Source organism: Macrotis lagotis, chromosome 6 (genome assembly GCF_037893015.1).
Source record: "Macrotis lagotis isolate mMagLag1 chromosome 6, bilby.v1.9.chrom.fasta, whole genome shotgun sequence".
NCBI lineage: Eukaryota > Metazoa > Chordata > Mammalia > Peramelemorphia > Peramelidae > Macrotis > Macrotis lagotis.
This window is the reverse complement of record NC_133663.1, coordinates 49,979,494-50,004,427: the sequence shown is the minus strand read 5'-3', so window position 1 is coordinate 50,004,427 and position 24,934 is coordinate 49,979,494. Positions and strand designations below refer to the sequence as shown.

Here is a 24,934-nt window from a genome sequence, read left to right as displayed (position 1 = left end):
AAAAAAAAAAAAACTAAAAAAAAGTTCTCCATAGCTCTTTGTAGATGGAAATATATCTATATATATCTATATATATGTATATATATATGTGTGTGTGTGTGTGTGTGTGTGTGTGTGGTTTGTGTTTGTATATGCAAATATATTGTAAATATATTGTATATACAAATATAATCTCAATAATCCTTTGAGATACGTACTAATATCTACACTTTACAGGTAAGGAAATTAGGGCTGACAGAAGTTAAACTACTTGCCCAGGATCACATAGAAAAGTTATTAAGTACCTAGTCTGTACAAAGCACTGTGCTAAGCACTTTACAAAATATTTCTCTTTTTTTACAAATATTTACAAAACATTTGTTGCTCCCAACTCTCCTGGCAGTAAAGTGTCATTATTACTCTCATTTTACAGTTGAGGAAATTGAGGCATGACCCAGGGTGGTATAGTTAGTAAGTGTCTGAGATCACATTTTGAATAATATTTTATTTTTCCCCAATTACATATAAAGACAGTTTTTAACTTTTGATTTGCACACTTTTTCCTTCCTTCATCTCCCTACTGTCTGAGTTATTCTTGTTCTATCATGTAAAACAGCTATATTAGTCATGTTGCAAAAGAAAATACAGACTCAAAGCAGGGAAAAACAGGCCAAAAATGCAGAAAGTGCAAAATAGTATATTTTGATATCGATTCAGATTCCATCATATTTTCCCTCTGGAGTTGGATAGCATTTTCCATCATAAGTCCTTTGGAATTGTCTTGTATCCATTGTTTTGAAGAGGGGAGTGAAGCCATTCACATTGCTCATCATATAGTATTGCTATTATTGTGTACAATATTCTTCTGATTCTGCTCACTTCACTTTGCATAAGTTCATATAAATGAGGTCATATTTGAATTCTGGTCTTCCTTACTGTAGAACTAGTACTCTTATCCAACAGGATAGGAATGCAAGTCTTTTTGATGCCTACTCCAGTATTCTCTTATACTACCTGTGTCATATGTGATATTAAGAGTCAATACGATCATGAATACCTCTATTTTCCCTTCCTCCTTTCCTCTCCCCTTCCCTTCCCTCAACTTCCCTTTCCTTCTTTACCTTTCCTTTCTTCTCTTCTACTTTCCTTATGTCAATCTGTGTTTCCAAAAGAGAGAAAATCATGAGGGGAAGGGGAGCCTTTTTACAGGGGAGTGAGGAATGAAGCCTTGAGATAATTCCAAGGAACTTAGAAGAAAATTAAATGATCAAGAGCAAGTTCACACAGATTTGAAGTCAAATTTTCTATGATAAATGAATTTGAAATTTGTGATTCAGATGCCTCCAAAACAGATTTACTCACTAGTGGGGTTTAATTGAATGTGTGTTGAGATGCAGTGTCTATGTCAAAGCAAAGTACGTCGATTTAAAAGAAAAGATCACCATGGCTATTTGTTTTAGCTTTAAAATATTTAATCTTGGTTGTAATACTAAATCTTTTTTAAAAAAATTCCTGAATGAAAATTCTAAAAAAAATGAATTCATATTAAAGGGAGAGGGACTATAAATAAAGAAGATATGACCAACTACTTGCCAAATTCTGTATTCTTTGAAAGGAAGAAAAAACCCTCAGTGTTACAGAATGACATGTGCATGGATATGGAGGTCATGAAAGGGGTTGTCTTTGGAGAGGGTAAAGAAGATAAATAAGGAAACTGAATTTCCAAGAATGGAAGCCAACTTGTTTATTCCAAAAGAGAAATTTTACATTTTTAGTACACAATGAGGATGCATACATGATCAGTAGAATATAAACTGACATATTATACATGGAAGTACTTTGGAAAGCAATAATATATCAAAGGATAAGTCAGAATAATAATATTGCACACAGATTTTAGATTATAAGGCACTAACCTCTGGTGAGAAATTTTAACAATAAAATCTGAAGTTTTTATTGATATTATTACTTAAAAATTACCTTTCTAAATATATTCTTATTAAAAATAATAGCAAGTAAATTTCCCAAAGCTTAGTAATAACATGTTAAATATACACACATATATATATATATGTGTGTGTGTGTGTGTGTGTGTGTGTGTGTGTGTGTGTGTAGTTTTTGCAAGGTAGTGGGGTTAAATGACTTACCCAAGGTCACAACAGCTAAGTAAGTATTCCGTGTCTGATTCTGGATTTGAACTCAGGTCCTCCTTACTCCAGGGGTTGGTACTCCTTCTATTGCACCACCTAGCTGCCCCTCATTCACTGATGTTTTAAAGAAATATATGATGAATTAACTTCACAAAATTAAAGAATAAAATATATTTTACATATACCATTAGGGATGGATGATGTGGTGGTTAGATTTTCTAGACAGATATTTTTGGCTTCATTGTAAGTTCCAGCTATGGCTCACTGAGTGGAAGGGGAAAACATACTTGGACATGAATGTGGGATATAAAAATAAAATCTATTAATGAAAAATATTTCAAATTAAGAACATTATTATAAAAGAAAATCTATTAGTCTACACTAAGCAGAAAATATTTTTTAAAATATACCTTTTTAATTTTATATTTGTTAAACGAAGGGTTATATGGTAGTAAGTACATCGGGAAGCCCAATGACCTTGGCATGACAGATCTTGGGTTCAAACTTGATCTCTATTACTCAATATCTGTACAACATTGGAACATGTCTCAATCTCTCTGGGATTTAGTTTCCTCATCTGTAAAAATAGAGATTAGACTAGACCTTGGGTTTTATTATCTTATTCTAAATAATAGCAGTATTAAATGTACACATAGTCATAACCTAAGCTCAGAACACTGGAAATGGGAGTATGAGGCATTTATGTCATCTTTCTGAATTTTTATCAATTTATTTTTCTCATTGATATATTTATTAATAATAATAATAATAATAATAATAATACTCTAAAACCTCTGTTTCATAAAAAATTACATGAAACTTATGAGGTCATTATGTTCATACCTCCAAGATGATTTTGGTCTTTCTTTTAGTGTTTCTAACATCTGACATACTACCAACCTTTGTAATTTATCTATGTTCAAAATCCAAAACAGCCTGATTAGTCCCTATGTCCTAACTGATATCATTCCATCTATATTGTGTGTGTTTCTACAATGACATTCCTATCATTTTTAAGTGGGTTACATCTATCTCCTTTTTCTGATATGAACCCTTTGAAACCTATTTTAACCTAGAAGAATATAAAAAGAGACAAAAATACTAGGGCAAACTAATTTTGTGTATTCTAATTGCCATTACTTCTAAATTCCTCTCTTCTATTACAGCTAAAGCCCCGATTGGCTATCCTTTAGTGCATCCAAGGAACTGAAGATAGTCTAGAGAGTGAATAATTCTCATGCAAACAATTTAAAATGAATAGTTCTCCCAATTCAATTTTTCTAAGTTTTAGGGAAAGGAAAATGTTCCAAGAGATGGTTTGTGACCCTCCAGAATTTGAAAGATGATGATTACTCACTATCATCTTCTGAAACTGAAGAAACAATTAAAATGAAGTATCCTAGACCTGGTTTTAGTAGTGCTCTATTCATCCTTTTCATTAGTATTTTGAAGATATGAATGGCATGCTTATCAAATTTTCAGATGACATAAGGCCTGAAAAAGGAAACTTTTGAAAATGAAGGATTTGGGATTCAAAAGGATCTTAGTAAGGTAAAATCATGCCCCGAACATGAAAATATGCAATCTAGTGGGAAAAATATAAAAACCTACGCAGTTAAAAACAGCAAAAGCATATATATATATATATATATATATATATATATATATATATATGCTGTTATTCTATTATGATTCTGCATTAATCATGGGAGAAAGGAAGAAAAGAGGATACGTGATGCTCAAAATCATAATATTTTAAAAATAGCTATTACTATAAACTTAGCTGATATTACCCTAGATGCAAAATCCTTTACAGTGATTAATGAATGGACAATCTATATCAAACTTAACGCTCTTACTACAAATGAAACCAGAAGACAAAAGAAAGTTGAAGCTTAATGGAAGATTGGTCTAACTTGGTGAACTAAATGAATACATTCTTGGAATTACTTTCATCTGAGTCCAAAGGAAGTAATAAAAATTATGGTAACATAGCAAAAAATATTTTCTTTCAGTGATGAAACATTGATTACACATCAAAGCATATTCATAACTTAATTGATAAATTTAAGGGGGCTTCCTAAACTTCAGAAAATGTAAATGACTTAGTCATGGAAGATAATTGGCAAATTTCAAAGGCAGGGTTTAAACCCTGGTGTTGGCTAGTCCAAGGCTAGCATTCTCTTCACTTTGTTACATGTTTAACCTAGGCCTTCCTGAACTTACATCCAACATTTTATTCACTGTGCTTCCATTTATCAAGATTATATTCTTCAAGAACAAAGACAGACGATGTCACACACAGTGGTACTGAATATCATAAAAATGAAATGATAGGAGATAACTTACCAATTTAAGAGTGATTATTTAAATGGGGAATTCAAAAAAACAATTTTTTCTGGGAAAAAATCAATATTAAATTAGAATGAAGATTAAAATAAGATGTTATGTCACACAGCTGATTAAAAAACAGACAATAAAACTATCTCTGCTTCCTTAGTTCAGCCCAAAGTCACAGATATTTTGACTGCTCCTTCACAATGCTCACTCATATTGAACTTTACTTTTTATTTTAATCTTAACAAATTCTTTATAAAAATGGTCTACCCAGGCATCACAAGTGCCCTTGATGAAGGTATAAATACTACATCTTTATACTCGTATAATTAACTGAAGGCTGTAGAAAGCAGAGGACATCTATCTACACCAATGTAGACCATAAGCCATAATATTATGATATACAAGGGATGTAGCCATAGAGGTAACTTGGAGGTAACTCCAAAGGAAAAGTACATTATGCGGGAGTAGCAGAGAGGCAGAGTGGCAGGTGAGTTTCAATATCATTTAGAAATATTGTCTCCAGTTTCCCCCCAAATATCTTCATTCAAAGAATATGGAAAGAAAAAACAAAAGAAGACAGACCTAAAAAGAGTGTCATCCATCAATAAGTGACAGGAAAGTCCACAAGTTAATATAATCACCTGATAGATTTTTAACAAGTATGTTACCAAGTTGACAGAGTTTGCTCCCCAAATTGGGTGTATATAGTACAATAATAGTGATTTTCCAGTTGAGCTTAACAGAGACAGAGGCAAGAATATGCAGGACCCTAGTTTTGGGAGTCCATGAAAGGGAGACTAATGTGATAGCTTTCTAAATGTATGTGAAGAACATCAGGCATTTCTTCAGGTCATTTGGAAAAGAGATTGGACTTTTCTTCCTTCTGTCAGCAATAATAGGAATATTGAGTAGAGATTACAGAGAATCATATTAATATTCAGTCCCATAGAAGAAGGAAAAAAAACTTAACAGTTAGAGCTGTTCCAAAATGGAATGATCTATTATTGAAGGTACAAAGTCCTCAGAAATGAAGGTCTTAAATGGGAGGCTAGATAATCATTTCCAAGGAATGGTTTATCTGATGATTCTGTTTATGAATGGATTTCACTAGATAAGCATTATGGCTCCTTCCAACTCTAACTTTCTATCATTCTTATTAGTGTCATCATCCATGGTGATTAGTGATGGTTATGGTGACTGTCATCTCTTGGAGCTCTTTCAAAAAACATGAAATCCTAGAATAAAAAAAAAGTATATGTTATATAAACAATTATGTGTCAATAGAAAGTCACTGAGAATAAGCCTACTATCTTTTATTGATTGTATTACTAAAATAAGATATTCACATCAACATTTTCTTCCAGAGAAATTTTTTTTTAGGTTTTTTTGCAAGGCAAATGGGGTTAAGTGGCTTGCCCAAGGCCACATAGCTAGGTAAACATTAAGTGTCTGAGACCAGATTAGAACTCGTGTACTCCTGATTCCAGGGCTGGTGCTCCATCAACTGTGCCACCTAGACGCCCCCCAGAGAATTTTTTTTAATATCAGTCATATCAGGTGGTGAGAATTATAAACTATTTTTTTCCTTGTTAGTTTTATAAAACCATTCAAGATTATAATTCATAAGCCCATACTGTTAGAGGTGGGCAGAAGCTCAGTAACCATCTAATTTAACTCCATTTGATAGACAAGGAAACTGAGACCAAGAGACATTAATTAGCTTTCCAAAATTTACACAGATAGCAACTGTGTAAGAAGAGGCAGGATATAAATACTGATTCTTTAACTCCAGAATTCTTTCCATGCAAAGAAAAGTATAGTTTGTATTCTTATTTGTCTCAAATAAAGGCAACATTTTTTCTGCTTTTTTTTTAATTCCTTAAGTATATTTCAAATAATTTACAGAATAAATATAGAAAAGTCAAAGACAGTCCTTCAATTCTGGCCCATCATGTATTGGTTAGGCCTCTCCTTAAGTTTTCATTTGTGTATACAAAAATCACAGGTTTGTAGGGGGAATGGAATCTTAAACATCAACTTATCTAAAATGATGAATTTACAGTCAAGAAAACTGAAAATTAGAGCAATTGAGTGACCAATCTTATTTACACAGGTCAGGATTCAAACCCAACTCAACTGACTCCAAACCTTCTGTCCTTTCTAAAATGTGATGATCTATCACCCAAGAATGAATGTAATTAAAGTTCTTTGAAAGAGTATTTCATAGTTGAAGCATTAAACAACTCAGATGTGTAGGATACAAATATTTAATTATCTATATTAAAAGGTAAGGTATTCGAATTTCTATATGCAAATGTTCACCAAAAAAGTTAACTAAATTGAATAATCATTGTCATTTCTAAGGCAATAATTTTAATAATTTCTTTTTTTTAGTTTTTTGCAAGGCAAATGGGGTTAAGTGGCTTGCCCAAGGCCACACAGCTAGGTAATTATTAAGTGTCTGAGACCGGATTTGAACCCAGGTACTCCTGACTCCAGGGCCAGTGCTTTATCCGCTATGCCACCTAGCTGCAGCAATTTTAATAATTTCAAGTTGCAACTTTGTTCATTTGTGGTAGACTTCCAGCCAACATGGCTTTCTCTGAAAGCTGCATCACTCAGCTCTGTATTATGGTAAAAATATGAAATCTGCATTGGCCAAATAATGATCAAGGAAAGAATAAGAAAATACAAGACTTCTACTTTGAACTGCACAAATAGAAAGAAGATTCACGGGAGGAAAGGAAAGGAAGTTACCCATCAAGCCAGTACTAGCACAGTTCAAAAAAAAAGCCATATGGTGTATATATCACCTGCAAGAGTCTGGGGTCAGGGGCAAGAAGAGGGAAAGGTCTCTGATGAAAGACCCAGGGAGATCCAAAAGTCCCATGTTGATAGAAAGTCCGGGGTAGACATGTTGAAGGTCTCAGAGAAGGCAAGTTTGAAGAGCTATATGGCAGCTCTGAGACTTGACCCATAGGGATTCCCTGATCCTGAGATGACAGAGAGAGAACCCTGAAAATCCAGTGTTCTGACCTTCAAAGATTCAGGAAGTTTAATCTTCAAAATGAGGTGAGGGGAAGGTCATGAGGGCAGGAGCCAAAAAAGAGAACAACCAAGCAGGGCTGACCCCACCCAAAAGCACATCAAAACAATAGCAGGAAACCCCAACTTAGAAACCAAAGTTGGACAAAAGAAGAAATCAAAGGAAACATTGACTAGAATAAACAATCATTGTGGTTGTAGAGTTTCCCCAAAAGAAGTAGACCATAACTCTGTAACAACTGTAATCAGGGTCTCAAAAGAGTAAAAATGCACTACAAAAATATCTAGAAGAAATAAAGCAAAAAAGTGATGTTAAGACTAGGATTAAATAGAAATTCTTAAATTCAAACATGAGAGTACTGAAAAACCTAGAAAGGACATTTTATTTTAGCAACTGGAAAGGGCTCTATCATGATAAATTGCTAACATTTTAATAGAGATAGAAGAAATAAGTATCCCTTTGGAATCCTAATGAATTGGCAAGTTATTGAGTAATTAAACAAACAAAAAAAGAAACACTGAGTACTCTGAAGTAGGTTATTTTGGTTTGTTTGCTTTTTTTGTTGTGGAGATTTTAGGAAAAGAGAGAAAAGTAATATACTTATATAAAAAGGAAGGATTACATGCAAAAAAGTATATAGAAACAGAGAGGTAGAATAGATGAAACTCACTCTTCTCTGGAGGTATGATTTACTATGAGGTAATAGCCAGCAAAATAAATTTCCTAACCCTGAAGAAGAGATTAAAAGGAGAGAAATTTTTAAAAAAAGGAATCTTTTAAAAACTAGAAGTTTTAACCTAGAATCCAATGTCTATGTGTGTGATGGGGTAGGACACATGAATTGAGGAATGCTTGAATAAATTTTGTTATAAGAATGTAATAGAACATTATACTTAAGAAATAACAAAATTTTATTTCAGAGCATTCTAAGTTGTATGAACTGATGCAGAGTAATGTGAACAAAACCAGCAAGGAATCTACAGAAAGATGACAACATTATGAAGAAAAAGAGCCATAAAAAACTTAAGAAATCTCATCAATGCAGTGACCAACTACATGCATAGAGAACCTATAACCATGAAGCATGTTATCCATCTCCTGAAACAAGGTAAGGGAAGAGATATTATACACACAAACATATTTATTTATTTATTTTCAACATGACCAATGTACAAATTTTTTTGACTTCACTATATTGAAGTTTTCTCCCCACTTTTAATTTGGGAGTGGGGTTAGGGGTAGAGAGGCAAACTTTAGCCATAACTATCCCTAAAATGAGAGGCATTGAACTATATTTTTTTAATGCACAGAAGGAACTTCGGAAGCAGGACAAGCAGGGTAGTTTTAAAACTAATATGTGAAATGATAATATGTATATAAACATATATATATATATATATATATATATATACATACATACATTTTAAAGCAAGTAGTATGAAAAAAGAAATTGGTGATTTCATACATAGTCATCCTGTGTTCTCCTTTGCATTTGAAGATGCTTATGTTTATTTATATATTTATGTGTATGTGTGTACAAATAATATGAAAATAAAAGTAAAGACTTACAATGAGGAAGCAAGATGCAAAAACCATAGCTTTCATCATTATGTTGAGGTCTAATGGAAAAGTGATCTCAAAGTTGTCTATATCTGCTATTGCTCCTCGTAGAAAACGAGGCCACTTTCTACGAATGCCTCCTATAATGGTTCCATCCATTGATCTAACCTGGAAAGAGAGAAATGTGATTTTAATGGTTTCCTTAAAGGTATTTTATTCTGGATTAGGAAGAAACCCAATGAGCTCATTTAGAAGTAGTAGAAAAGGAAATAGGGTAGATTGTAGGGGTACCTTCTGAAAGATTATCTTTCCCATTGTCTTCTCAAGTTCTATAAATTTCTTACTAATGGAGATTTAGTTCTTTTGGCTAATGGCATTATTTCAAAGAGAAGACACTTTAATATTCAAATAACATTAGAAGTCATATAATTTGTCACACATTCATGTCTTTACCAGCAATCAATGCCAGAGTTAGTTTGTCAAAAATTAGGATATTAGGAGCAGCTAGGTGGCCTAGTGGATACAGCACCGGTCCTGGAGTCAGGAGTACCTGAGTTCAAATTGGGCCTCAGACACTTAATAATGACCTAGCTGTGTGGCCTTGGGCAAGCCACTTAACCCCATTGCCTTGCAAAAACCTTAAAAAAGAAAAAAAAAAATTAGGACATTAGTCAACCTATAAAATATAGAAGGAATAAAACACAGAAGAGTATATTTTAATTGATATTTTATTTTTCTAAATATATGTAATGAAAGCTTTCCAACACTCATCCATAGGCCTATGTATATTTTTAAGTTACATAATTTCCTTCCACCCTCCCCTCAGGGGTGAACAGTCAGGTGAATAGTGTACATACACATTTGTGTCAGACATGTTTATAGATTAGTCATCTTCAGTATGAGGAATTAGGATTAAGGGAAAGAAGTACATAAGAGAATTTTTTTTTAAAAGTGAATGCAGTGTTCATCAGATTCTGAAGGGTTTTTTTGGGGGGAGGGTGGTTTGGTTTGGTTTTTCTTTCTCTGGCTGGGGATAGCATTGTCCATAGCCAGTTTGATAGAGTTGTCCTAGTTCTCAGAACTGCTGAGAGGAGCTGCTTCCATCAAGGCTGATCAACTCACAATGTTGTTATTAATGTATAGAAAAGAGTGTATTTTTTAAAGATGGAACTTTCTAGAACAAGAGTTGTTTACATTTTTTTTTGGCTTGAATGACTTCGGCAGTCTGGAGGAGTCCATGGACCTCTTTTCAAAATCATTCAAAATCAAAATACCTAGGATTACAAATGAAGTAAATTACATGAAATAAGGATGCAATTTTCCCATCCAAGTTCATAAGACCTTAATCTACCTGGTGAATCCCAGGTTAAAATGCCTGATAAAGCAGTGGTCTCTAAATTCTTGTTTTTATACCTCTATGTACAAAAATGCATTTTTAATTATGTTGATTCATTTATATAGCTATCATCTATTTACCTATCTATATAACCATTCAACAATTCATCCATCCCTTCATTTATTTAGAGACTGCACAGAGAATAGAGCACTGGATCTGGAGGTAGGAACACCCAAGTTTAAATCTGGCCTAAGACACTTATTGTGAACTGTGGACAAATCACTTAGCCTCTGTTTGCTTTAGTTTCTTCAACTGTAAAATGAGGATAATAATAGCACATGCCTTCCAGGGATCAAAAATGATAATAATTGTAAAGGGTTGGCATAGTGACTGGCACATATAGATATCATATTATTATTATTAATGTTATTTTTGTTTTTAAATCATTAATATTATGTTTGCTATAAAACACATGTGAAATATAAAAAAGAATAAATTAAAGGTGAAGTAGACACATTTTAAAATAAATATTTTTATTTTTAATGGTATATTAAATCATTTTACTCCAACTAAAGCATTACTTAACAATTATATTTTATTAAAAGTAATCCAATTTGTTATGCTTTATTGTTTTTAAATATTTTGATTTAACACTTTGGACTATAGCTGTCTCCCCATCTAGCTGTAATTCACTTCAATATTTGTTCTTTTAATGTTAGTTATGGATGAAGGATGTGTCACAAAGATTACAGTAGCTGTTCAGTCATTCAGTCATATCCAAGTCTTCATGACCCCATGGATCACTGCACGCCAGGCTCTGTCCTCCACTATCTTTCAAGTCTATCCAAACTCATGTTCATTATTTCCATGACACTATCTCATTATTTATCATTTGCTTCTCCTTTTATTTTCAATTTTTCTCATTATCAGTGTCTTTTCTTATGAATCCTTTCTACTTTTTTTTACGATCAAAGTATTTAAGTTTTAGCTTCAGCATTTGACCTTCCTATGAATAGTCTGAATTAATTTCTTTAAGAATTGATCAATGTCCTTGCTGTCCAAGAGTTTGTCAAAAGTCTTCTCGAGAACCACAATTCAAAAGCATTGATTCTACAGTGTTCAGCTTTTCTTATAATCCAACTTAAGCAGTTATACATTGTTACTGGAAAAACCATAGCTTTGATTGTATGACATTTGTCAGCAAGGCGACTCTCTGTTTTTAGTAGGTTGTCCAGATTTGCCATTACTTTCCTTCCAAGGAGCAAGCACTGTGTGCAGTGGTCTTTAAGCCAAAAATATAAAATCTGATGCTACTTCCATTCCTTCTCCCTCTATTTGTCAGGAAATGATGGAATCAGTTGTTATGATCTTAGTTTTATATGTTAAGCTTCAAGTCATTGTTTAATTGTTTACAACTCTCTTCTTTCAGCCTCAAGATGATTCTTAATTTTTTTTCACTTTCTGCCATCAGAATGTTTTTTTTTCTGTATATCTTATGTTGCTGATATTTCTCCTGACAATCTTGATTCCTTTTTTTTTATTTGTCCAGGCTGGAATTCCAAATGACATACTCTATGTATAAATTTAATTAATTAATTAATAATATATGGCCTTGTCTTACTTTTTCCACCCAATCTTAGACCAATCACGTGTACTGTTTACTTCTAACTGTTGCTTCTTTGTCCACATACAGGTTCCTCAGGATACAAGTAAGATGATCTGATACTCTCATTTCTTTTCTATATTTTATTGTGAATCACAGAGTCAAAAGCATTAGTGTAGTCAGTGAAGCAGAAGAAGATACTTTTCTGGAACTCCTTTGCTATATCTCTAACCCAGCAAATGATGAGAATTTGGAATTTCATTCCTCTTTTTCCTTGAAAATCTGCTTTTCTGGTCAAAGAGATACTCTTGATCAAATAGAAAAATGCATCGCTTAATAAATCATCATTCCCAATTTCAGTGCCACCCATCAGCTATATAAAGATTTTTTTTAATCTGGCTGGTAATGTTAATAATTTTAGTTGCTCTTGCAAAGTAATCAGAAAGTAATGAATTTTTATATTTTTTTAATAAATGGTAGATGTAAATTAAACTTTACTAGATCCATTCAATAGTTTTAAACCTTCTAGCCAATCTCTTTCAAATCTTATTTAGATAGAGGGCCACTATTGTCACCACATAACATGACTGACAGAAGCAAGGGAAGTGTCTGCTCTGCTGTGCTTTAATTTTTCACTTGTGCTTATTATTAGTACAATCTTCATTTCAGGAATCCTTTTAAATTCTTTGTCCATTTTGTGAAGGTTAATTTGTTTAAAACCAGATCATGTAACCTGCCCATCTAGTATATACATATATATGTATATATATGTATATATATGTATATATACATATATATATGTATATATAAAACCTATAATACATTACAACTTTTTGAAAGTAAAAGCATGAGTGTGGTTGCCCTCTAAATAAGAACACTTTTTGTGGGCTTTGAGGTGATCAGTCAATTAGACTAGTGTGAGTATGTCAAATTGTTTAGTGGCTACAATAAAAGTCTAGAAGTAAGGTGATTAGGACATTAGCTTACAAATGGCAGAGACTGAAGAAGACATACAAAAATCCCAGGGACAGTGCAATGGAAGAATTAGTGAGGTATAGTAATGAACTGAACATAAGAGAGAAGAGAATCAACAATAGCCTTAGGGTTAAGGATAATGATAGTATGAGAACCAGAGAATAAGAGGAAAACAGTAAGGGGACACAATTTATTGGGAAAGTGAAGGAATCTGATTTGGAACATTTTGAGTTTTAGATGATGTTCTAGGAGCACCTGGATATTCAGAGTCAGAACTCAGGTCAGAGGCTGAAAATAGAGGTCTGGCAATCATTTGCTGGGATGTGAAAATTGACACAATTGTGGACAGAGGAATTCTCTGACACAGACAAAAAAATAAGAGGGTCAAAAATATAGCCATCATTGGGATAGTTTTGGAAGAGAAAAAAGTCATTAGAGGAGAAATGGAAGAGAACCAAGCAACTGAAGCAGCATTGCTCATATGAGAAATTGAGATGATTCGCTATGCTCGATGTTGCAGAGTGAAAGAAATGAATGAAAACTTCAAAGTTTTGGATAGGAGACCATTGGTGATCAGCAGGAGCAGAATTTAAATATAAACATTTTATATGCATAACATAAATACATGCATATATATATATGTATATATATAATATAAGTATATATGTGTGTGTACATTTATTTCCAGGAATTTTTTTTGTTAGATTTCTGTAATTAATGAGGAAAAAGATGAAATAAAAAGTTAAATAAATTGTTACTCAAGGTTAATAATAAGAGTTAAAGTTGTAAATGAGTACTTATAATTGAATAGAAGCATGGACAGCCCTGGAATGTGTACCCTGGCTTATTTCAAAAGAAAAAGATGCTTGGATTTTCTGCCCCAGCTTTCTCATTTTAGAAATATTAGAAATAAAAGCTGGTCAGTTAAATGCATATATATCAACTTAGGTCAGAATTTTAATTCTCAAAGTGTTTATTGTTTTAAGTAGTTCTTATGGCTATTACATTTAGCAAATTGTAAGGTCACCTAGAAAGATTAAGCTCACATTTGGGATAGAAATCAAATAATATATTCTACCCTGACTACTTTCAAAGTTTTTGTTTCAATTGATACAGGATTACTTTTCCATATGATGGTACTAACAGTCTATTAAATAGTAAATTGATGTTCATAACTATTTTCTTGTTGCCAAATCTATGAATTACATTCCCTTTATCTGGATAGCTAGGTAGTTCAGTGGGTAAAGTGACAGTCTTGGAGTCAGGAAGACCAAAGTTCAAAGCCTTAGATACTTCCTAGTGTATGACCCCAGACAAATCATTTAATCCTGTTTGCCTCAGTTTTCTCATCAGTAAAATGAGCTAGAGAAGTAAACAGCAAACCACTCCAGTATCTTTGCCAAGGAAACTTCAAATGTAATCATGAAGAGTCAACCATGACTGAACATCAACAACAAACAAATTCCCTTTATCTCATAAGGGCTTTCAAGATTTTACAGCCCAACAAAAGAAATATACTGGCAATACTCAACTTAAAAAAATTACTAAACCCCTCTCAGATCAAAGGACTCTGATAGGTACCAGGAATACAAAGATAAAAAATGGCTATTTCCAAACCATGTTTCTTATATTCTGGTTTTTAACCCTCCCACTGGACCTTGAAATCTGCCCCTAGGACCCTGGATTCTAAGAGGAGAACTTTAATATTATCTTGCCTCCAAGTTTCTCACTGGTCATTGTTGTTGGCAAGGCAGTGGGATTAAGTGACTTGACCAAGACTATACAGCTAGGATTTGAATTTAGGTACTCCTGACTCCAGGGCCTGTGCTCTATCCACTGCGCCACCAACGAGCCACCCCTCTCACTGGTTATTTCTAAAGCATATTTCCTCTACTGTAGTCCTCCTTACCCTCTTCCACAACTTATACAACCTGAGAGCTGGCCAGTTCTAGACTAGTTTTTGCCTATATGTTCTGGATCCAGTCCATCATGCCACTTACAGGCTATTTCTAAATCACACCACAACATTCGTACCCTCACCTCATGAGAGTTTTTCAATTTTAATTCCCCACATTATGCTGTCTTTCTCTATTATAGTGTAAACTCCTAGAACCTAAGAATTGTTTTGATGACTGATATTTGTATGCAGAATATTCACCATTTGTGCTTTGTAGATAGATAGTGTTTAATACATGCTTATTCATCCATTCATTCATTCCAAGAACTTATATTCTTGCCTATATCTTTATCTTACCTGAAAAACAGTATCTGATCCACAGCTAGAAGCTGCACATGGACCTTCCATGTTGAGCACATGTTCTTTCTTCTCATTTTCAATCCTGAACTTTGTCTTGCAGCAGCCCCAGTGTTCTACAACATAGCCAAGAGGAACACCAGGAGGAGACTGAACCTCAAGCTACAAACAAAAGGAATGGATAGGGTTAAGCTGCAGAAAAAAATAACGTAAACATAAAATCATTCTTTAATTGAATAAACTTAGGTGAATTCAGTCACAGAACATTATAAAGAGGTACATTCCAAAGATCCCATGATTTGTAGAATAATTTGGTCTTATTAGGTTATCATTTTCTGAGTAATTATAAAAATTCTCTATTAATTTCTTTCAATTTAAAAATCTGTGCAGTGCATTTTTAAGAGAAGCAGTAGAATCCCTAATGCAAAAAAACAAAGTTTAAGTTTCTTACTGAAGACATTTTTGTATCTAGAGGAAATACTACACACTACTTTTAGAGCAAACAGACTGAAGCCTAAAACTTGTCCTCATTTGAAATAAATAAGTGGTAGGGAAGGGCAGAAAAGAAATCTTTTGTATTGTAACTTTTTGTTTTAACTATTTTTTTTCTAATTGGGTACTATTGGTCAAATTATTTCTCTACTACCATAGTAATCAGTGTCCTAGGAAAATACCACCCTAGTTACAGCTCCTACAAGGATTTTCTATAATCTTTTTCCTAGGTTTTTTTTTGTTTTTTTGTTTTAGTTTTTTCAAGGCAATGGGGTTAAGTGGCTAGGTAATTATTGAGTGTTTGAGGACAGATTTGAACTCAGGTACTCCTGACTCCAGGGCCAGTGCTCTATCCACTGCACCACCTAGCCACCCCTCTAGTTGTTTTAAAAAGGCAATTTTTTTTTAAAAAAGAGAATACCAGGCTCATGGTAAGAGTGTCTAAAGAATAGACATAGAGTGAAGAAAGAAAAAAGCTTCATTCTATTTCAAATAAACTGTGGCAGGATCCCAAATGTCATTCAGGAAATAATAAGCACATGTTTAATTGTGATTGTTATTTGCTCAGTTGACATTGACTGTGCAAAAATTGTCAATCCTTTGTGGTATTAAATGACATCCAATGAAGTTGTTTTGGTTGGCATCCTGTTCTGACAGTCTCTCATGTAGCAGCCCCCAGTAGCTCTAATGCCTCACAAAAGAATCACTCTTTACATTTAAAGAGAAGAAATATACTTGAGATCCTGCTGACTTCTATCCTCTGTAATTGCATAAATTCCAGAAAATTAGTTACAGAACCTCAGAAGAAAAGAATATCGTGAATATTGATAGAAGGCCATAGCATTTCCACAATGGATCATCGACTCATCCTTACAGAGTCCAAAAATAGCTCATGGCCCCATCTAGTCTGAGTCAGTGAGAGGCTTTTAGCTACAGCATGGCTAAGGTCTTCATGCCTTTCCATCAGCCATGAGAGTCTCAAACCCCAGCTTGGAGAGCAAGGTTTCCAGTCCTGCAAAGCTAGGGCAGTATATTGGGCTTCCCTAGTGCAGGGAGCAAACTGGGATCACTGGAAACAATGGGTGGGTGGAGCCAAAACCCTAGCCCCTAACAACAACAATAGCACCAAAAACTTGGGACTATGTACCTTATACCACAGGAATGGAGCTCAACCGTCAAAATGAGCAAAAACATCATCAACAGCCATTGGCATCTATTATTCTGATAGGAGTGGTAAAAAACACCATCTCAGAAGAGGAAAACAGTGGAAAAATGTCTATGTATAAAACCTTAAAGAAGCTGATGAATTGGTCTCAAATCCAAAAAGATATCTTTTTTGGAACTTAAGAAGAAAGAAAAGAAAAACTCAAAAAGGATTTTAAAAACCAAAGAAGGGAAGAATACAAAAAAAGAAGAATAGAAATGGGAGTCACGTAGGAGAATTATGAAAAATTAACTGAAGAAAGCAATAATTTAAAAGTAAAATTGAGCAGTTGAAAAATAAAATTAACCCAATTGGAGAAGGAAACAAAAAAAAAGCTAAGAGAAGAAAACAAAACCTTAAAAACTAGAATTAGATAAATAGAATTGAATTACTCTATGAGACACTAAGATTCCATCAAATAAAATTAAAAAAAATAGAAGAAAATGTAAAGTACTTCTTAGGGAAAAAGAGTGACCTGGAGAGTAGGTCCAGGAGAATAATTTATGAGTTATTGGGCTACCAGAAAGCTGTAATCAGAAAAAAGTTTCTGGACAACAGCATGCTGAAAATTATTATGGAAAACTGTCCAAATATCCTAGAACAGGAAGATAAAATCATTCTTGAAAGAATCCATCAATCAATCACTCCCCAGAAAGAGATCTCAAAGCAAGAACTCCAAGGAATATAGGAGGAAAATTTCAGAATTCTCAGTTAAAGGAGAAAATATTGTAAGCAACCAAAAAGAAGCAATTTAGGGGCGGCTAGGTGGCGTAGTGGATAAAGCACCGGCCTTGGAGTCAGGAGTACCTGGATTCAAATCCGGTCTCAGACACTTAATAATTGCCTAGCTGTGTGGCCTTGGGCAAGACGCTTAACCCCATTTGCCTTGCCAAAAACCTAAAAAAAAAAAAAAAAAAAAAAAAAAAAAAAAAGCAATTTAAAAAACAGGGAGCCACAATCAGGATTATGCAAACCTTCAACATTAAAGGACTGAAGGGCCTGCAATATGATATTTTGGAGGACAAAGAAGCTTGTATTACAACCAAGAATCAACTACCCTGCAAAATTCAGAATACTCTTTTGGAAAAAAAACATGAATTTTCAATGAAAGAGGACTTTCAAACATATGTGATAAAAAGACTAGAACTGAATATAAAATTTGATCTTCAAATAAAGAAACATGTAAAAATAAACAGGAGGGAAAATGTTAGTTAATAAGACTAAATAATACATCCCTACAAAGGAAGACAATACTTGTACTTTGAGAACTATATTTCTCTTAGGTTAATTGAAAAGGGAAAGAAATAAAAAGGAAGGTAGGTTGATAAAAGGGAGAAGAGATTGAGGGAGGCAGCAGTCAAAAGCAAACTACTGGTGAGGAGAAATAAGGGGAAAGGAGAGAGAAAAGTACAAACAAGGGGAAGATAGTATGGAGGGAAATACAGAGCTAGTAATCATAACTGTGAATGTAAATGGAATGAACTCTTCCATAAAATGGAAGCAGATAACAGAGTAGATTAAAAACTAGAATCCTATTATTGTTTACAAGAAAAACTATTTGAGGAAGAAAGATACACACAGGGTAAAGGTAAGACTGGAGCAGAATAAATTATGCTTCAGTTGAAGTTAAAAAAATCAGGGTTAGCGATCCTTATTTCAGATGAAGCAAAAAAGAAAAGTAGATAAAATTAAAAGGAATAAAAAAGCAAACTACATCTTTCTAGAAAGTACCATAGACAATGAAGTAATATGAATATCAAACATTTATGCACCAAGTGGTATGGCATCCAAATTCTTAGAGGAGAAAGTAAAGAAGTTAAAGGAAGATATAAAACCTCCCTCTCGGGGTAGCTAGGTGGTGCAGTGGCTAGAGCACAGGCCCTGGAGTCAGTAGTACCTGGGTTCAAATCCGACCTCAAACACTTAATAATTACCTAGCTGTGTGACCTTGGGCAAGCCTCTTAACCCCATTTGCCTTGCAAAAACCTAAAAAAAACCACTACTCTCTCTCAGAATTAGATTAATCTAACTATAAAATAAACAAGAAGGAAGTAAAGAGGTGAATAGAATTTTAGAAAAGTTAGATATGATAGACCTTGAGAAAATTGAATGGGGAAAGAAAGGAATATACCTTCTTACCAAGTAAAATAATAAGAAATGCTCTATCAGATCTATGGAGTGGAGAGTTTATTATCAAAAAGAGATAAAAACATAATAAATTGCAAAATGGATAATTCTGACTACATTAAAAGATTTTTGCACAAATAAAACCAATGTGACCATGATTAGAAGGAATGAAGAAAGATGGGATATGATTTTTACAGCTAGTGTTTCTAATAAATGAGTCATTTCTAAAATGTATAGAGAACTGAGTCAAAGTTACAAGAATACAAGTCATTTTCCAATTGATAACAAGTCAAGACAAATTCTCAGATGAAGATATTAAAACTATTTATAGTCATATAAAATGCTCCAAATTATTATTGACTAGAGAAATGAAAATTAAATCAACTTTGAGGAATAACTTCACATCTATCAGATTGACAAAAATGACAGAAAAGGAAAACGATCAATATTAGAGGGGATTTGGAAAAACTGGGATAATGAAGTACTGGTGGAGTTGTGAACTGATTCAACTATTCTGGAGAGCAATTTGGAATTATGTTGGATCCAGCAATATCATTACTAGATTTATATCCCAAAGAAATCACAAAAATGGGGGAAGGATCCACATATTCAAAAACATTTATAGCAGCTATTTTTACTATATAGCAAAGAATTGGAAACTGAGAGGATGCCCATCTATTGGGGAGTGATTGAACAAGTTAGGATAAGTGAATGCTATGCTATACTATGGTTTTATAAGAAATTGTGAGCAGTCTGCTTCAGACAAGCATGAAAAGACTTGGAATTGATGCTGAGCAGAAGCAGGGGAACACTAGTATACACACTAATAGCAAAATTATGAGATGACCAACTAGGAACCATGGAACTCCTCTCAGCAGTTCAGAAATCAAGGATATTCTGGAAAGACCTGTTAGGAAAAATAGCATGTACATCCAGGGCAGTAGTGGGGAACTATGGAGTCTGAATTCAGAGCAAAGCAAACATACTCTATTCACTTTTTAAAACTTATTTTATGCTATTTCTTTCTTTCTCATGTTTTTTCCCATTAATTCTAGTTCTTGTTTTACAACTTGACTAATGTAGGAACATGTTCAATGTTATTTGCATGTACAATCTATATTAGAATGTTTGCTGCCATGGGGAGCAAACACAAAAGTTTACAAAAGGATGAATGTTGAAAACTATCTTTGTGATTGGAAAGTGAGGGGGAGAAAAACCAAACTCGACTTCAAGAGATCCTTCAACCTCAATCTTACCAGAAGATGGATATAGATGTGTGCATAGTGCACCTACCTCTAGCAATGAGTTTAAAAACAAAAATAAAACAAACCAAAAAGAAAGCAAACCCCAAACTAGAGGGAGGTGACCCCTGACCAGCATAATATCATAATAAGGCAACATTTCACCTAATATCCTTATTTCTGTCTTATGCCTAAGACTGAATTTCTGAGACAGTCTTCATCTTGACTCCTAAAAGCACCTTCCAGAAAGGAAAGAAGTTCCCTTCCTATAAGAAATAAGAAATTCACTCTTGTGTGAGTTTTTGACCTACTGACTGGTGATCAGAAAACATAAACCTAGAGGAGAAATTTCTCTCTGATTTTCTTCAAGGGTGAGAGAACTTAGTTTCCCAAGACCATATCATCAAACATGAAACCTGAGCCACTAACCTCTTGCATAGCACAAGAACAACAAAAACAGCAACAGGTACATCTGAAGGGTCTCTGCAGTCTCATGATTTCTCGACCCATACAGTCAATGACTCGAATGACAAAGGGACGTAATGAATGATATGCATTTCTGGTAACATCATCAGTGTCTTCAGCGACCATGTATATCATCTGTCCCATGCTGTTTTTAACTTCATATCTGTTATTACTTTCAAATCGTGACATCACTGGAAAATAAAACAAGAAGATTTTTTTTTTAGTTATTATTAATTTATAGCAAAAAACAAATAGCACAGACAATAGAGACCTGTTTGGGATTCATAAAACTGGGTTTAAGGCCATTCTATGACACAAACTGGTGGTGGGACTCTGGGCAAATCATTTAAACTCTTGATGTCTCAAACAATTCTTTATGACTATATATTATAAAAGGTGCAGATCTCCATTGGGAAATAAGTCTCATTGGAAGTTTTCTATTCCAAAAAAAAAAATTACAATTCTAGAAAACAAAAGACTTGTTCCTTTTATATACTTTTTTTTTAGGTTTTTGCAAGGCAAATGGGGTTAAGTGACTTGCTCAAGGCCACACAGCTAATTATTAAGTGTCTGAAGCCAGATTTGAACTCAGGTACTCCTGACTCCAGGGTGGTGCTTTATTCACTGTAACACCTAGTCATCCCTTTTTATATACTTTTACAACAAATTTTCTTTATTCCATTTAAAATATATGTAATATTTTAGATAATTGTGTTACCAGTTTATTCATTTTAATATATGGTTTTAAAAGTGAATAGGTAACAGAGGTTGGCCTTTTGACACCAACTCTCTCTTTTGCTCTTTGTTTACGATTATTAAATTCATGATAAACAAGGAAATGCTTTAAAAATTAAGAAAATATCATAATTATATACTTAATATATTATTATATGACTGAAATCTTTTGAAAAATAGAAACATTCTAAAAAAACTTTATTTTAATTTTGGGTGGTGGAGCCCAACAGACTAATGATTTAATTGATAAGGAGACAGTTTCAACCAATGGCAGTAGGAGATTGCAGATTAGCAGCTCAATCATAATTTACAGTTCTAAAGAATTGCCTGAAGGCAGTGAGAAATGAAATGATTTGTCCAAGGTCGCACAGTATATAATAGAGGTAAGACATGAACCCAGGTCTTAATAACCTTAAGGTCAGTTCTCTACCATAACTTGTGGACTTTCACAAAAAAAAAAAAAATAAAAACTTAACAGCTATATAATATAAGATCATATTTCTTTCATGCTATGGACATTTAAAATATTCTTTTTGTAAGGAGGTTTTAGTTTCCATCCATAGGGATTGTCTTTGGCAAACAGAAGGGTCACCTTTTAAATGAATGTCAGAATAAGAGAGAAGACTCATGGAAGATATCTCAATGATGTGAGATTGTACTGAGGGGAGGGAGCAGAGAAGGAAAACTCCTGTTTCCCTTTGTTTAACAGATAGAATTTTGTTATATTGTGGTTCCAGATCCTTTATTATTTTTAAGGGATTATATTCTAGGAAAAAAATATTTCCAAGTCAGTTTTTAGAAAGGATATTGCTAGGCCATGCTTCATTTTTCAGTGATCATAATTGCTACTGAGAGCAGACTACTAAATTAAGAAAAAAAATTATCATTCAGGGATCAAATAAATTATCAGGAAAAACAATTATGAAGAAAAGAAAATTTCTGTTGAGGACTGTTCTAGATTAGTTTTTTATATTTTGTTTCTAACCCTAAATCCTTTTTTTTATAAGAAAAGTTCTGATTTTAAAATAGGAGAGTTCTTGTCATAACTCTTACTTCCATGAATTAGCTGTGTGGTCTATCTTTATGTCCTTTGGCCTTAGTTTTCCCAATTACAAGATAAGAAAGTTGAATTAAATAATATCTAAGTCCATGAAATCTCAGGACGTTGCAGGTATAAAACCTCAAGAAATACTGGTTTATTTCATCTATCTCTTTCAAAACTCTATAATTCTATGGTTTTATTAATGGTTTTTGCATGAAAATGAAAAACTTAATTCCTTTCCTCTTTTTCTAAGAGGCAAGGCATTGTAGGTGACAATCTTCCTCTCTCTCTCTCTAAGACATTTAAAAATATAAGTACAATGTAGTATCTGGACCAAAAATATAATCAAATTCTATTGTTAAATAAAATTGAGATCATTGGCTAAGAACTCTCCTTTCTCCCCTCCTACTCATCTCATACCACTTAAACATTTTTCTACCACTACTTTTTTCCTCAAATGCCATTTTGAATGAAGCAGCAACCTTTCTCTTTGCCAAGTAATCTCTCTACATGATTTCTTTGTCTCCCAACCTTTCCTTGCTGCCTATAAAGGTGCCCATGGCTCTTTCATATGAATGACAGCAATAATCAGAAACAAAACTAAAACAAACAAAAAAAACCTTACCTTTCACTTAATCCTACCATTCTTGCCAAGGTCCTTTCCAAGGCTAATTTCTTTGAGAAAGTCATTTACGTGAGACGTTTCCAAATGTTTTCTTTTTTTTTCCTTCCAAAGTTGACTTTTCTAAAGTATAGATCTATGTTATCCACCCTATTAAGTGACTTCCAGAAACTCCTTATTATAAATAAGACCAAATAGCAAATCCTCTACAATGTCCTAACAAGTAGTTTCATTTGAAACAGAATGAACTTTGTAAAAACCTGTATTTCCAGAGCTATGTTTTAAGAAATCATAAATGAAAAAGGCACAGGGCAATAATTAAATTGCCCCAGCTTTTTTGGAATTTGAAGACTCTGGGGTAGAGAATGAAGCAGATGACTTTGTATAATGCCTCAATTAAGGCCATTGCACATGCAAGTCAATTGATCCTCTTCAGAAATGAAGGACAAACAAAAACAATGCCTGCATTCAGATCATATCCTATCTCCATAATAATAGCTAATATTTGTATAGTGTTTGTTATGTACCAGACAATATTAGATAAATATTATCTCATTATCTCACAACACCCCTGGGAAGTTGATGGTAATATTATGCCCATTTTACAGCTGAGGAAACTAGGGTAAACAGAGGTTAAGTGACTTACCGAGGATCATTCAGATGACTAGAATGACAGGATTTGAACTCATTTCTTCCTGTCTCTAGACCCAGTGCTCTAGCCACTACATGACCCAGTGGCTTCCATATCTAATTATTTGCCATCCCTGAAATGTACTGCTCTCTCGCCTTTGCCTCTGAGCTTCCCTGACTTATTGCCAGCCTCATTTGAAGACCCAGTTTCACAGGAGGTCTTTCTCACTATTCGGGTCTTTGCCTCTGAATTTACTTTCCATCTACTCTGTATATATCTTGTGCCTGGGTAGTTATTAACATGTAATCTCAAATTAGGATGCATGCTTCTTGAATCAAAACACTTAATAATTCCTTAATATTTGTAAAGCCTTAGCACAATGTGTATTCTTCATTTATTATTTATTAATGTCTAGTGTTTATTCTCCCTTTCTCTTGTTGACTGATTGATGAAATATACTTACATTCCAGAATTTCAACCTGCTGCTGAACCATTATTTTGTCTAGCTGTTGGGATAAAACAAACCATTATAAATATAAATAGACCAGAATTAAAAATAAAATTCAAACTAAAAGATACATTTATGGTTTTCCAGTTAGGCAAGGACAACTCTTCCATATATATATGTATGTATATATATATATATATATATATATATATATATTGATATTGATATTGATATAAAGATAGAGATAGCTCTATGATTATCCAGGTGTATAAGCTTAAACACATCCTTGTATTCAAGTGGTCCATCCTTGAAAAAATAATATTCAGAGGCAATAGCATTTATCCAACCTACTTTGGCATGTCCTACAGAAAGTTCCTCAGCTCCCTAACATCTAGGAATCATCCATAGCTGGTTATCTACTCTAGACCAAGCCAGTTTCTTGGGTACCTAACATGTTGGGCTTCATTAATTACATTATTATATAAATCTTTTGAAAGACAAAACCACTGTAAAAAACTTCTTCCCCTTATTGCCCCCACCCAGAGGACCTGGGAGTAAAGAGGACTAAAGTCCTCCATTTTTTATAAGTATTGTATTGTTTTGTATAGGATCATTAAAATCTGTAATTGTATTGTGAAATTTTGCATGGGTTGACTAAAAAACTTCAATCCAAAACAGTAAAGA

At 33.5% G+C, this 24,934-nt stretch overlaps 1 protein-coding gene across 6 annotated transcripts in view; it reads right to left on the bottom strand.

Moving 5' to 3' along the window:
• Positions 1-5,097: 5,097 nt before the first annotated feature.
• Positions 5,098-24,934, bottom strand: part of LOC141490825 (phospholipid scramblase 4-like) — a 61,521-nt gene continuing 41,684 nt past the window's right edge. For all 6 annotated transcript variants that reach the window (XM_074191131.1, XM_074191126.1, XM_074191128.1 and 3 more), the window contains 5 exons: positions 24,266-24,308; positions 20,737-20,963; positions 15,244-15,405; positions 9,085-9,243; positions 5,098-5,704 (listed from right to left, as the gene is read on the bottom strand). In XM_074191131.1, the coding sequence (XP_074047232.1) occupies positions 5,648-5,704; positions 9,085-9,243; positions 15,244-15,405; positions 20,737-20,963; positions 24,266-24,308 (648 nt within the window). In that variant the 3' untranslated portion in view covers positions 5,098-5,647. The remainder of the gene's footprint in view (positions 5,705-9,084; positions 9,244-15,243; positions 15,406-20,736; positions 20,964-24,265; positions 24,309-24,934) is intronic.